The 15912-nt window shown below is 41.4% G+C and overlaps 1 protein-coding gene across 1 annotated transcript in view; it reads right to left on the bottom strand.

Moving 5' to 3' along the window:
* Polr2b (RNA polymerase II subunit B) overlaps positions 1–15912 on the bottom strand; it is a 41704-nt gene that overhangs the window by 23827 nt on the left and 1965 nt on the right. Inside the window, exons 2-10 of the mRNA XM_057771327.1 lie at positions 12990–13062; positions 10339–10489; positions 9683–9795; positions 9366–9585; positions 8731–8889; positions 5338–5502; positions 2667–2863; positions 2404–2523; positions 1810–1996 (exon numbers count right to left, since the gene is read on the bottom strand). Of these exons, the coding sequence (XP_057627310.1) occupies positions 1810–1996; positions 2404–2523; positions 2667–2863; positions 5338–5502; positions 8731–8889; positions 9366–9585; positions 9683–9795; positions 10339–10489; positions 12990–13062 (1385 nt within the window). The remainder of the gene's footprint in view (positions 1–1809; positions 1997–2403; positions 2524–2666; positions 2864–5337; positions 5503–8730; positions 8890–9365; positions 9586–9682; positions 9796–10338; positions 10490–12989; positions 13063–15912) is intronic.

Genomic DNA, 15912 nt, shown 5'->3' with positions numbered 1-15912 from the left:
AGGATCAGAAATTCAAAGTCACCTTTAACTATTTAAGTTTGAAGACAGCCTGTGAGATATGTGAACCCTATCTTAATTAATAAAAAAATAAATAAATAAAAATAACCTCTTAAATCAGTAGATTTCCCCCACTACTGTACCTGCAAACAGGTACTGTATTCATTATATATGCAACTGATTATAGAAATGAGGACTGGAATATGTGAAGCTCAGCAGTGGAACTCTTGCCTAACATGTACAAGATCCTAGGTTCAAACTCCACTGTCTCCAGATATATAAATGTATATATAAATTTGGATCTGGAAAGATGGCTCAGTACTTAAGAGCACGCACCCATCTTACAGAGGACCTGGGTTCCATTCCTAGCACTTACATGGTGGCTCACAACACCTTTTCTTCAATGCCCTCTCCTGGATTCAGTAAGCTGCCACACACACACATACACATGTAAATAAATAAAAGCCAGACAGTGGTGGCACACACCTTTAATCCCAGCACTGGGGAGGCAGAAGGAGATGAATCTCTGAGTTCAAGTCTAGCCTGGTATATAGAGCAAGTCCCAGGACAGTTGTAACTAGAGAAACCTTGTCTTGGAGGGAAAAGAAAAGGAAAAAACAAAACAAAACAAAACAAAAAAAAAAAAAAAAACATGTTTTTTAAGGAACACAGAAACAGTGGAATACAGGGAGTCTCACTCTGTAGCACAAGCTAGCCTCAAATTTGAGGCTATCTTATTGCTCCAGCTTCCAGAGTCTAAGTGTGAGCGGCCACAGCAACTGTAAGACATATATTTTCAAATAAATAAAAAGCAAGCCTAGAAGTTTTTTGGGGTTAGTTTCTAAAAAGCTTTTGAGACAAAAATTTTGCTGGCACAAGCTGCAACCCCAGGATTCTGGAGGGTAAGGGGAGAGGAACGCTAGCTTGAGGCCATCTGGGCAGTCTATCAAGACCCTGTTATGTTTCCTGCCCTATCAAAACATTACTGGTTTCAGACTTTCCCAAATCACAAACTGATGTGGGATGTCCTTTTGTATATGTGTTGCTTTTATTGGTTGATGAATAAAGCTGTTTCAGCCAACAGCTCAGCAGAGTAAAGCCAGGTAAGAAATCTGAACAGAGATATATAGAGAAAGTAGGTGGAGTCAAAGACACACCATGTAGCTACCAAAGGAAAAAGATGCTGGAACTTTACCGGTACACCACAGCCTTGTTGTGGTAAAGATAAAATAATAAAAATGGGTTAATTTTAGATGTAAAAGTTAGTTAATAAGAAGCCTGAGCAAGGGGCTGGAGAGATGGCTCAGTGGTTAAGAGCATTGCCTGCTCTTCCAAAGGTCCTGAGTTCAATTCCCAGCACCCACATGGTGGCTCACAACCATCTGTAAAGAGGTCTGGCACCCTCTTCTGGCCTTCAGGCATACACACAGACAGAATATTGTATACATAATAAATAAATATTTAAAAAAAAAAAAAAAGAAGAAGAAGAAGCCTGAGCAAACAGACCAAACAGTGTTGTGAATAATACGGTTCCTGTGTGATTACTCAAGTCTGGGCAGCCAGGAAATGAACGTGCAGTCTCCATTTATAACAAACAACTCTTCTGGTTTACTATCTGAGTTTCTAAATTGCAAGCCAAACAATTAACTCTCTAATGATGATGGGTAATTGAAGAGAAAATTTATCTCATTATTCAAAAACCCCTAATGAATTCTACCAAGGGAAAACAAAATCACTTATGTTCAATGAAATGAAAACCTTCTGTCCCTGAAAGTCTTTCCCATGAATGCACAGGTACAGTGGCCACCTCACCTGGGACACTCCAGCTCTGGCTTGATGAGCTTTCTTCTGGTCCCCCCAGTTCCCAGTGGCTAAAGAGTATTTTAGTCCATCAGATATGATCCGTGTTTTAATTGCCAACTCCAAGTTAAAGTCCTTTCCACGATCAATAAACTTCTGTGCATAGATTCGTACTTCTTTCAGCAAATTCTTAAACATTCTATCAAATAAGATGGTGTTATTGTAAATATGGAAAAGTCCACAAAACACGTATTTTCAACAGAAACAACACCCATAAAAAGTCACAGGGTAAGTTGTTACACTCATTTTAGGTTTATATATCATGTATACACATGTAGTAGAGAGACCAACTAAAATAACGTGCCTAAAGAAAAAGTCTTTAGTGAGGCAATGATCAAAAAAGCTAAAATATTCTGATCTAGGCATCCGAGGAAATGAGTCAGTTAATAGAAGTATCTGTGAAAGCAAGGACATGAGTTTAAACCCGCAGCACCCACGCGCATATCAGCAGACCATGGCAGCCACTCTGGGACACTAAGGAAGACCCGCTATAAATGAAGTAATGAATTCTCTCTACTTAAGCAACGTCATTCTGCAATTCCTTACCCTCTAAATAAGAATGCAAGTAGAGGCCCAGCAAGATCCAATCTTTTGTTTCCATAGTGATCTCTGTCATCTAGTTCTCTTCTACCCAAAGCTGCTAGAAGTAACCTATGAACCATATACCTAGAAAAGAAATGAAAACACTTGGGTTTTGGATTTTCTTGACATATCTCAAAATACAAGTTATAACATCCTTAGCTTTAAGGAAAACACTTTATTTCAGTTGTAACTTAGAAAAGATCTTCAAACAGTAAAATTTAACTTACCCCAAGAAATATGCTTTTTTCGTCTCACAAAAATCACTAACACCGACATGAGGCAGCATTTCTTTCTGTAAGACTTCTTTTGCATATTTAATTCTTTTCTCCTTAGTAACACCAGGCTTTGCCCCTCTTGAACCAATGAAGTTTAAGGCAACATTCTGTTCTTGGATGACAAATGCTTCGTCGAGAGATGGTTTAACCTACCAAATAGTTTACAGTAAATTTTTCCCAGATTTATAGTTTTATCTTGTGTGACTTATTAACATGTGAAATAACTCTATAACCTACTGTTAGAAAATCAAGGAATCACAACATTTCAGACCTGGAAAGTTCCTCCGAGATACAGAGTATCTGTCAAAATCCACCCAGTGTAAGCAATTCACTTTCTCAAAAAATAAAAGTAATTTCACTAATTTAAAAGTAGTATGTTTGCTTTTTATATTTTAACGAGCAATGATTTAAAACCAAAACCAAAAATTAGATATTTCAAATCTATTTAGAGAAGTTTCCTGGTTCAATTAAAATTCGCAGAGCTACAAAGCACTTTTCAGTGCTTGTAGGAAGAAATATTTAAATCTCAATGAAGTCACTCACTGTATCGAAAAGGAGACTATTTTAACACCGCACTAGTGAACAGACCTATATTCCATTCCTGTCACTATCTATAGCCTCTGAGCAATCAAGCCAATAGTTTCCCCATCTAGGAAAGGGTTAAGTAAATTCTTGATAGGGTGTTAACTCACTATCTGAGGGCTTGCCTAGCATGTGAGGACCTAGGTTTAATCTCCCAACTCCCCTACACCTGCTCTACCCCTGGGGAAAAAAAACAACTTTTTCCTGGAGCTAGAGAGATGGCTCAGCAGTTAAGAACACTGGCTGCTTTTCCAGAGGACCTGGGTTCAAGTCCCAGCACCCACATTGCAGCTCACACCTGTTTGTGACTCCAGTTCCAGTGCTTCTGACACCCTCACACACACACAATAGCAGGCAGAACACCAGTACATATAAAATAAAGATAAATGATCAAATTTTACTCCTGAGTTCTAGTCTCAATTTCCAACTGTACACGACAGTGAGCTTAAGAAAGCTGGGGTAGCACTAAGCCGCTTGGCTCCATAATTACCCTCAGTCTGTATCTTATACACATAGAAATGCTTTCTCTCATTCATACACAGTAGCTCTAAACTACTTTGGTGTGGCACCAAAGGTCAGAAAAAAGCCACATAAACTGACTGGTCAAGGCCAGACAAGGTGGACAAGTCTGCAGACCCAGCCCTGAAAAGGCAGAGTCAAGAAGACTGTCAGGCTGGTATACATAGTGAGAGACCTAGGCCAGCCTGGGCTAAAAACTGAGACCCTGCATCAAAAAACAATAAACAAAAAAAAAATAAATATCCCACAAGTAATTATTTTTTAAAAGAAACCTGGCACCACTGCTATTACAAAATTATCTGGCTAAGGTTAATGGGATTGGGTTTTAAACTGTGTAACAATTAAAATGTGCTTTCAGAAGATTAAAACTTACACATTCTCAGTGATTCTAAGATTCATAGGCCTGTAAAAACAGCCTATACGTCCTATAAACTAATAGAACAGACAGTAATTTTCAAAAGCCAATATACTTAAGAGCAAGTCAGTTCTTTTACTTAACTGAGACAGGTTTGGTGGCAGGCACCTCACTTACTGCCCCATCTACTGGCGCTAATAACGCTGTCATTACTATGGCGTGTGTGATGTCTGTGCTGTGGAGGCTGGGGACTACTCTGCGGAGCTGGTTATTACTATGGAGCTGTTATTACTATGATGTGTGATGTCTGTGCTGTGGAGGCTGGGGACTACTCTGCAGAGCTGGTTGCCTCCATCCGCCTTGATGTGTGTTCTGGGCAGTTGTCAGAAGTTGTCAGGCTTGAATAGTAAGAGTCTTTTTTTTTTTTTTTTTTTTTGGTTTTTCAAGACAGGGTTTCTCTGTGGTTTTGGAGCCTGTCCTGGAACTAGCTCTTGTAGACCAGGCTGGTCTCAAACTCACAGAGATCTGCCTGCCTCTCCCTCCCGAGTGCTGGGATTAAAGGCATGCGCCACCACCGCCCAGCCTAGTAAGAGTCTTTATACACTGAGCCATCTTGCCAACTTGATTTATTTTTCAATTCTTTGATTTTAATAATCATACTGTGTTGGACATGGTGGTGCACGCCTTTAATCCCAGCACTTGGGAGCCAGAGGCGGGTGGATCTCTGAGAGTTAAAGGCCAGCCTGGTATACAGAGTGAGTTCCAGGACAGCCAGGGTTTTTATACAGAGAAACTCTGTCTCATGAAACAAAACAAAACCAAAAAGTAACTATACTATGATTACATCAATGGCTCTCCTGCTTCCTAGAGATAAACACTGCACTCAACATGCTTGACATCTACAACCTATTCCCAAATGGTCTGGAAAAGAAGACAGAGAAAATGTGACAAACCCAACTGAATCTGAGTAAAGAAGGTTCTAGCACTATTCTTACAATTTCCAAGAACTGTTCGCAGAGACTCAGGCTGGGCGGAGCTTTCCTACGGTAAACCCAGAGGTGTCTGACAGGTGAGTTGCCCTAAGAGCATGTCTGCTGCTTTAGGGTTGGCAATCATCGGCATCTAGGCTTCTTACAAACAGGAACTATGCACCTGCTTTCTCCTTACCATTTCCATCATCTCTGGATCTTCAAAGTCATAAATGATATGCTCTAAAATATCTCTATCAGACACAAAGCCCAATGCTCTGAACACGATTATGATGGGAACTTCCTGTTTGATGTATGGCAAAGTTGCCACGATGCGCTGGCCAATAGCACTCTTCTTTGCACCCTAGAAAAGAAAAAAAATGGTATCAGAATGTGAACATACAAGAGCTCAGAGAAACACAAAATAGCAAATGGCCCATTTAGTATATATGTTATATATTTCAAAAGAAGCATGTCTTTTCATTGTCCTAAAGCTTCTTTTAAAAAACACTGAAACAAGCTTACTAATTTTTTGTTTTTTGAGACAGGATCTCACTATGTAGCCCTGCTGGCCTAGAACTCACAATGATCTGCCTGCCTGTGCCTCTAGAGTGCTGAGATTAAGGATGTGCACCAACACATCCGGCAGGTTTACTAATTTATGAATGACCTGGTCTCTTAACTCTAAGAGAACTTCCATTCTCCACTATCCACTTGCCAAGATTCTCGAGGAACAACCAAATACCATATTTGGAAATGACCTTTGTCTGCCAAAGAATAAAAAGTCTGTTATCTTGCCATCCCCATCTACAGTAAGAGGGGAATAAAAAGCAGATTACGAGGGACGCTAGAGAAATGCCACAGAGCACTTGCTGTTCCTGCAAAGGCCCCACCCAGGTTCAGGTGCCAGCACCCACATGGCAACACACAACCAACCATCTTTAACTTCAGTGCTAAGTGATCCACCAATACATTCTTCTGATCTCTGTGAATACTAGGAATATACATGGTGTATATACACACAACAGGCAAAACACTTACGTACATAAAATAAATAGATAAACCTTAAAACAAAATAGATTAGGGAGTATTGGCCATTGTACGGATGTCTAATTCCAGCACTCAGAGACAGAGGGGGGCAGAGCCTGTGAGTTCCTGGACCACCAGGGCTGCAGAAATCCTTTCTCAAAATAGATTAGGCTAAAAAGAAAAAGTATGAAAAGACAAATATGGGAAAAGCAGCACAGAATGAAAAACCAATCTCCCACTTCGGAACTCCCTCCACTGAAAGCTTACTCCACCCCACACGGTCATCCAGGAACTCCCTCCACTGAACTCCCTCCACTGAAAGCTTACTCCACCCCACACGGTCATCCAGGAACAAGTGCTTAGACGTTTCACTCAAGTCTTCGTCTTCATCTCTCCAACTGCTACCTGGGTGTTTCTACTTGGACATCTAACATTCCATTCAATCACTTATTTGTATCATCATCAAGATGGGTCAGACGGTAGAGGCATTTGCCACACTAGCCTGGAGACCTGAGTTCAATAATCAGAATCCACAAAAAAAGATGAAAGAGAGCCTGCTCCACAAAGCTGTCCTCTAGTCCACACACGCTGTGACACACCCCCTGCCACATCACCATGCACACATACAAGATAAGTACCTCCAAATTTGCCTTAGTGACTTAAGAGATGACTCATCAGGTGAGAGTGCTGACTGTTCTACCAGAGGACCAGGTTCAATTCCCAGTACCCACACGGCAGATCTCAACCATCTTTAACTCCAGTTCCAGCATCTTTAACTCTAGTAGGAGACCCAGTACCCTTCAGACCTCCCTGGACACCAGGTATGCCTGTAGGCACACATACACTAACTTAATTTTTTTTTAATCGTACTTTAGCAGACTGAGGCGATGTCTCAGTCAGTGAAGGATCTGCTGTAGCAAGTGTGAGGGCCTGAGTTCCATCTCCAGAGCCCACATAAAAAGCTGTGCGTGGGTCAAGAGCACTACTCTTTCAGAGAACCCAGCTCATGAACATCTGTAACTCCAGCCTCAGGTGACCAACACCCTCTTCTAGGCGCTGGGTGCACAGCACACGTGGCGCAGACATACATGCAGGCAAAACATAAACACAAATTTCCAAAGAATAGGCTGCATGTGGCGGCTTCCACTTGTAATCTCCAGGATGGGAAGGCAGAGAGAGAGGGATTCCTGAGAGTAACTGGCTAGCAAGCTTATTCTATTCAGAGAGATCCAATTCAATAAGACTGTCTCAAAATCCAAAGTGGAAGGCTTCTCAGGAATCACACACACACACACACAAATTTTACTTCAGGAGAAGCAGAAGATTAAAACACAATCCTTATATCATACACTTATCACACACCCAAAACTGTCTCTCCTAAACAAAACTCACATATGAAAACAGAAGGGAAGATTAGTAGAACTGATTACCCAAATACTCCTCAAATGTGCACTGTGGCATATGTGCACATGCATGTCCACACATGAAATAAATGTAATTTATTTTGGGGGGGTTCAAGAGGCAGGGTTTCTTTTTTTTTTTTTGTTTTTTTCTTTTTGTTTTTCGAGACAGGGTTTCTCTGTGGCTTTGGAGCCTGTCCTGGAACTAGCTCTGTAGACCAGGCTGGTCTCGAACTCACAGAGATCCGCCTGCCTCTGCCTCCCAAGTGCTGGGATTAAAGGCGTGCGCCACCACCGCCCGGCTAAGAGGCAGGGTTTCTCTGTGTAGCTTTGGAGCCTAACCTAGGACTCACTCTGTAGACCAGGCTGACCTCAAACTCACAGAGATCTGCCTGCCTCTGCCTCTCAAGTGCTGGGAAAAAAGGCATGTGCCACCACTGCCCAGCAGATATTTTTCTTTTTCTTTTTCTTTTTTTTTTTGTTAACAAATGTAATCTTTTAAAAAATATTTTAATTAAAAAAACAATCTAGCCAGGTAGTGGTGGTGCACTCAAGAGGCAAGACAAGAGGATCTTTAGGAGCTCCAGGACAGGCTCCAAAGCTATAGAGAAAAACAAACAAACAAACAAATAGGAATCTGATGGGGCTGGAGACTCAAGTTAAGAGCATGTACTGATGTTGCAGAAAATTTAGGTCCCAGCACCAACAGTGGGCAGCTCAGAGCTCCAAGGAGAGTCCACATCTCTGGCCTCTTTAAGCAACTGAAGTCACATGCACATATCCACATAGACACACACACATACACATAATTAGAAATAAATAACTCAGGCACAGTGGTATACACCTTTTAAGCCCCACACTTCAGAGCCAGAAGCAGGCCTCTGTAAGTTCAAGGCTATTTTAATTTCAATAGTGAGTTCCAGGACAACTGAGTTACAAAGTGAGACCCTGGCTCAAAAAAAAAAAAAAACAAAAACAAAAAAAGAAAGAAAGAAAATAATCTGGTAAATTATAGAACAAGAATTAAGACAGAACTGGGGATGTAGCTCAGTGATAAAGCACTTGCCTAGAGGGTACAAGGCCCTAAATTCAATCCTTAGTACAAAAATAAATACACACAAAGGAACAAGCCCAAACATCACACATCCCAGGCCATACCGTACCTGTCCTCCTCTCGCCAGCATGCTAACCCATATAGTACTGGTGGGTCGGGAAGAATTCTCCAGACACGATCGACACTCTCCTGTATAGGCATATTTGGAATCCTTTTTGGCAAACACATAGACTGTATTTGTTGCCATTTTCTCTTGAGCTATCAGAACCTATAGACAGAGTAAGAAAGTTACAGTTGAGAACCAAAAAGGTTATCGTTGAAGTGGCAAGAAAAAGCTGCAGTTATTTAATTGGTCACATAGGCTCCACTTGATAGGAATATACACGCTCCAACAACTGGGCACAACAAATTTCCAGTGCCCACGATGCACAACGACATAAAGCCTACAGGTTATCTGTAGGAATGCATGCTTTTTCTTTTCTCTTTGTGAAGGGGTGTGTGTGTGTTGTGTACAGGTACCCATGGAGGCCAGAAGAGGGCATCCGATCCCTAGGAAGTGAACTTACAGGTGATTATGCCACTCCACATGAGGGTGCCGGGAACCAAACTCTGATCCTCTGCAAGAGTAGCACGTGCTCTTACCCTGCGAACAGTCTCCATCCCTGAGAATGTCCACCCTTTAATTTAACTGTAATAATTTAACTGTTAACCATCTTTTTTTTAGAGTTTTGAGTACCACTATACCTTTTCTGATCCATTAATAATGAAGTAGCCACCAGGATCCAAAGGACACTCGTTCAGCTCACACAGGTCACGGTCTGTCAAGCCATTCAGCAGGCAGTAGGTCGAGCGCAGCATAATTGGGATTTTCCCTATGAAGGTTTTCTGGTGCTGAGTCTGCAGCTGTTCTTCACCTTCTTTAATGACTGTCTTTGTTATGTCAACATAAAGCGGAGCCGAGTACCTTTAAAATAAAAGGGGGTCAGAGGTGGCCATAAGTTAAGGTGCATTTTCTGAACTTTACTCTGTATCAGGTGCTAACGAAGAAAAGTATCTCTTACGTGAGATTTCTTAGCCGGGCTTCATTCGGCATCATTGGTGAAGGGGCACCATCTCTTTCCCAATGAGTAGGTTTGGAGAGATAAATTTGTTCAAATTTCAGTAAATATCTTGGCTGAAATTAAACAAAAAGCATGAAAAGAAGAAATCATTTCCCCATAGAAGTTTTGAAGGTCAGGTTCTTAGTGTATGTCTTAAAGGTCAAACTGGGAAAACCAGGAGTTTAAAGCCATACTAAAATACATAGCAAGATCCTGTCTCAAAACACACACTGAAAGTTTTACTGACTCCATTTTAATTGACATTAGCATTTTAAGAAGGAAGACTTAGGCAGGAGGATATAGAGTTCAAAGCCAGGCTGGCAACAGAGCCCACTCAAGGCTAGCATGGGGAACTTACCAAGACCTTGCTAAAGAAATAACTAAAAAGGAAGGAAATAAAGCCCAGGGTAGAGTCTTTACCTAGTTGCACAAGGCCAGACAGTCCATCCTAATACCAAAAGCTACATCCTATCTGAAGGCAGATTAAGGCTTTAGATCCAGAGCTGGGGAAGGTGCTGTACACACACTGCAAACGCTACTGAGTGAGAGGACTGGTACTGGACTGAGACCCAGGTCAACACTTTCCTTCCCCCGCAGCATCAACACAACCTCCTTACCGGCTCTTCAACTTCTCCACTGGCGTGCTGAGCTTCAGCCTGTAGGTCAATCGGTGGCGCATCTTCCACAATTCTTTGAACGGACATCTGAATAAACTCATCAAAGGAATCCAGCTGTTGTCTAACCAAGCCTTTTTCATCAAAATAAGAACTAGAAAAATATTAAGTTCATAATCAGTTGCAACTCAATTTGTTTTCTAGCATATTTCTCCATCTTCATTTAATCCACACATTTTCCTAACTTCATTTAATCCAATTCAACAAATACTCAATGAAATGCCAACCAATCTATGACACTCATTGCATAAGGCCGGGGTATTTTATTTGTAGACTTACTATGTTTTGTACGGGAAAAAGATGAACAAAATAACTAAAGTACAACAAAAGAACTATAAGACAGCTTCAATCTGCAAACAACTTCAAACTCTACAGCATTTCCCACTGCCATGTTACACACAGTGTGACTACCAGTGTGGTGATCACACTGGTAAGTGTGTAGCTTCCTAACATGACATGGTCTTACTTTATCATCTACTTGCTTTTGCATGGACATTCTTACTATGGCTACTTGAGCTCAATCACACTTAGAAATGGGTAAGGATTTGGATTAAAATATAATCTTGATGTGTGACTTTACTCATTTACAATAATTTAAAAACACGAAATTAGATTAACATCACAAATACAGTAAATGCACATAATATAGTGTGCCTGCCAAAGAACCCATCCAGCACAACTACAAGGAAAGTCAGACAAACCACATCCCACAAGTACTACACAAATTAACGGACCTGAGCTCTTATTTTAAGAAAAGACATGCCGAGAAACTGTTTCAGATTGAAGGAGGCAGATGAATAAGCCTTGAAACAAAATGTTTAGGGCTAAAGAGATGGTCCAGCAGTTAAGAGTCCATATTTCTGGTGCAAGAAACACAGCTCCCTGGTAAAGAATAGGCGGCTCTTCCATAGGAGCCAAGTTCAACACCCACAGTGGCTCACAGTCATCTCTTACTACAGTTCCAGGGAATCTCATGCCCTCCCCCTTATGGCCTCCATGAGAAGCTGCACACATGGTGCACATAAACTCACACAGGCATATAAACACAAAAAATAAAACTGAAAATCTAAAACCAAACCAGGTGTGATGGTTCACGCTTTTAATCCCAGCACTCAGAAGGCAAATGCAGGTGAATCTATGTGAATTCAAGGCCAACCTGGTACAGAGTTCCAGGACAGTGAGAGCTACATAGAGAAACCCTGTCTTGAAAAACCAAAAATTAAAAAAAAAAAAAAAAAAAAAAACCTAAAAACAAACAACAACAAAATGTGCAACACTCAGAACTGAGACAGCAAGTTCCAGGTCAGGCTAGCCTACACAATGAGACCCTGTCTCAAAAACATAATAGTCCTAGATCCAGGATGAAAGAAAAAAAAAATGCTTTGCTATAAAAATAAGTAAGATAACAAGCAAAATGTGGAAAGACTCTATAGATAAAATAAGATTATTGGGTGCTGGAGAGATGGCTCAGTGGTTAAGAGCACAGGCTGCTGCTCTTCCAGAGGGCCTAAGGTCATTTCCCAGCAACCACATAGTAGCTCACAACCATCTACAGTGGGATCTGATGCCCTCTCCTGGCATAAAGGCACACATACAGATAAAGTACTCTTACATAAAATAAATCAACTAAAAATAATAGTAACATTATTGTATCAGTATTAATTTCTGTACTGTGATTATGTTAAAAGAGTATCTGCTAGCCGGGCGGTGGTGGCGCACGCCTTTAATCCCAGCACTTCGGAGGCAGAGGCAGGTGGATCTCTGTGAGTTCGAGACCAGCCTGGTCTACAGAGCTAGTTCCAGAACAGGCTCCAAAACCACAGAGAAACCCTGTCTCGAAAAACCAAAAAAAAAAAAAAAAAAAAAGTATCTGCTAGTTACCTTCCAATGCTTTTAGGGGGAAATGCACAGAGAGAAATAAAACAGAAAATGTAGGCCAGGTGTGATGGGCCACGTCTTAAACCCAGCACTCAGGAAGCAGAGACAGGTGGGTCTCTGTGAGTTTAAGGCCAGCCTGATCTACAAAGCAAATTCCAGGACAGTCGGGGCTGTTACACAGAGAAACCTTGTCTCAAAAAAACAAAAAGAATGAATGGAAGGAAGGAAGGAAGGAAGGAGGGAGGGAGGGAGGGAGGGAGGGAGGGAGGGAGGGAGGGAGGGAGGGAGGGAGGAAGGAAGGAAGGAAGGAAGGAAGGAAGGAAGGAAGGAAGGAAGGAAGGAAGGAAGGAAGGAAAAGGTAGTATAAGGTATTTAAAGGCTCCAATGAAGAACATAAACTAATTTTTTAGCTTTTCTCTTGGATGGATGGATGGATGGATGGATGGATGGATGGATGGATGGATGGATGGATGGATGCGGCCAGGTATAGTGACGTACACTCGTAGCACTCAGGAGGAGAGTTGCAAATTCAAAGTCAGGCCAGTCTACAGCATCCAGAGTTGCACACAGTATTGTCTGCATAAAGCAACCGCTGCAGTAACTAACACACATTAAGTACATAAGCAAGAAGGCCGAGATCTACCTATAAGGAGCAAAGTTACAGGACATCCCTCACATCTTACAGCGTCTACCTGTTCAGTTTGGTCTAAAGTTACCTGATCACAATCCAGCACGCTTCTTGCCACAAGTCTGGAGTGATTTCATCATCATCCTCATCATATTGCATATCTGCAAAAACAAAACACCATGCTCATTGGCAATAAGACACCACTGGTTCACCCTCCCCACCCAAGAAGTAAACTGGCATTCTGCTAAATAAAAGGCAATCACTTCACCCCAGTTTCCTAGCGTTTCAGACAATTAATGACATAGGCCTATGTCACAGTAATATTCTTCCTATACACAGTTTTTACAACAAAGGTTCAGCTACGTTGTATGAATTTGTAATTTCTGTCTGCTCCAGAAAATCAAGATACTAAGAGCTAAGCAGGAGTAAGATCATAGTTCTGACTAATAAGATCCTCAGACACTAAAGCAAGGATTAAGAGATGGAAAAGAATTTCAATAACTGAGCAACACTCTGGGGTAGTCTATTATAGTAATATTTCATATATGTTCATATGCATAGTTCACATGTGTACAATCTACATATGTATATACATAAACATTTTCTCGTCTTTGAGACAGGGTCTCATTATATAGCCTAACCGGTCTGGAACTCACTGTGTAGAAGAGCCTGGCCTTGAACTTACAGAGATCCTCCTGCCTCTGCCGCCCAAGTCCTGGGATTAAAGATGTGTGCCAATATGCCCAGACTGGACAGATGATATTTCCCATCCCTCTTGCTCTTCTATGTGATCATGACACTCCTACTATCAAGATAAGCAGTCAGCGAGGCATGCTGGTGCACACTTGTAATTCTAACACTCAGGAGGCAAGAGGCAGATCATCATAAGTTTCAGGCCAACAAGAGTTACATCATGAGACCCTGTCTCAAAAATAAAGAAAAATACAAGGTTCTATACACCCTCTCCTTGAATTAGGTAATTTTCAACTCTCCAACAAATAAAGAATGCTGCTAGAATGCGCTCACATGGTTTCAGGATGCAGGTCAGAAAAAGCATCGCAGTTTTGACTTGTTTGCTCGGAAGCTCCAAACTGTCACTAAAAAAACTCCTAACCCTCTACCTACAAATCTCATAATCTTTTTTGTTTGATGAGGTGCTGGGCATTAAATCTAGGGTCTCACATATGCTAGGCAAGTGCTCTACCACTAAGCTATATTCCCAGCTCTCCATAAACATTTCTTTAAAGATCTATTTTATTTTTAATTATGTGTATGTACATGCATGCACATGCATGTGAGCACAAGTGCCTGTGGAGGCCAAAAGTGAGCATCAGATATCCTTGAGCCAGAGTTAAAGGAACTGTGAGCTGCCTAATGTGGTTGCCAAGAACCAAACTTTGGTCCTGTGGACTCAAGGAACAAGCACTCTTAACTGCTGAACCGTATCTCCAGCCCCCATGAAATTTTTTTTTAGGTATCAAAATTTTGTTTTATCCCTCTCACTATATGTGAGGATTAGTAATTACTACTGTACAGCAACATTAAAGATGTATTTGGAAAAAAATGTATCCTTAAAAATTTAGCCCCATCTTCTGTGATAGAAAAAGTTCATTGTACTTTATTTTTTAATCTGAAATATACAATTACTCTATAAAGTTTAAGAGCATTCTATTCAAAAATCTGATATTCAAAGTAATTTTAATACATTCTTCTTGAATTTTTTTTTTTTTTTTTTTTGGTTTTTTTCGAGACAGGGTTTCTCTGTGGTTTTGGAGCCTGTCCTGGAACTAGCTCTTGTAGACCAGGCTGGTCTCGAACTCACAGAGATCCGCCTGCCTCTGCCTCCCGAGTGCTGGGATTAAAGGCGTGCGCCACCACCGCCCGGCTTCTTGAATGTTTTAGAATGACATAGAGAAGACAATGGTAATAAAACAGCAGTGGCTTCTAGCTTTGTAAGTATCTGAAGTCTCTAATATCACTGCCATGCAGAAGTAAATTCAAAGAAGAAAAAAGGGGGGGATGATAGGGGTTGCCCTACATATTTCTAGATAGTGTATTTCCCTTAGATCCTTTTAAAAGGAACATGATGCTCAAATAAACTTTTTTTTTTTTGTTTGTTTTTTGAGACAGGGTTTCTCTGTGGTTTTGGAGCCTGTCCTGGAACTAGCTCTGTAGACCAGTTGGTCTCAAACTCACAGAGATCCGCCTGCCTCTGCCTCCCGAGTGCTGGGATTAAAGGCGTGCGCCACCACCGCCCGGCTCAAATAAACTTTCACACTGGACTGGAGATGCAGTCAGTCCAGTGCCAGTGTTGCCCAGCATGGACAAGGCCCTGCAGTTAGTCCCAGACACCGAGGGGAAAAGTTTCATACCATATGAAAAGTTGGAGTCATCAGAAATGAAAAAGTTTATGCAGAGAAAGCAGAACAAAGTCAAGACATTATGGGACATCGCTGTTTAAGAGTCATGTAAAGCTGGGTGTGCTGGCATTTGCCTTTAGTCCCAGCACTTGAGACACAAACGCAGAAAGCTGTGAGTTTGATGCCAGCCTGGCCTTCATAGCAAGCTACAGGCCAACCAAGACTGCATAGTGAGAAGTTGGGATGAGTCATGTAAAGGAAAATGAACTCAAGAAGAACATTCGTTCCTCAAACATTTATTGACTTTGAACATTTACTATGGCCCGGGCATTAGAAGTCACCATCCTTCACAAGATAAAGATGGCTGCACCATTACAGAGATTATCATCTATTGTGGAACTACAGACAAGCTGACATCAATAGAGTCATATGGACATCCCTAACCAGGACCCAAAGAGGACAAGAAAGTCTTCCCAAAAGCTGAGAACAGGAGTACACCAGGCCAAAAGGAATCAGTGAGTATGGGAAGAGTGAAGAAAGATGGCTCCTATCCACAAGACATCATGATGAAAGATAGCACAGCATGCTCAAGAAAATAAAAGGCACTGTAGGGCAGTGGGGAGATGGCTCAGACGGCCAAGTGCTTTATTG

The sequence above is a fragment of the Chionomys nivalis genome, chromosome 6 (assembly GCF_950005125.1).
Source record: "Chionomys nivalis chromosome 6, mChiNiv1.1, whole genome shotgun sequence".
NCBI classification, from domain to species: Eukaryota; Metazoa; Chordata; class Mammalia; order Rodentia; family Cricetidae; genus Chionomys; species Chionomys nivalis.
This window is presented reverse-complemented; position numbering and strand designations above follow the sequence as displayed.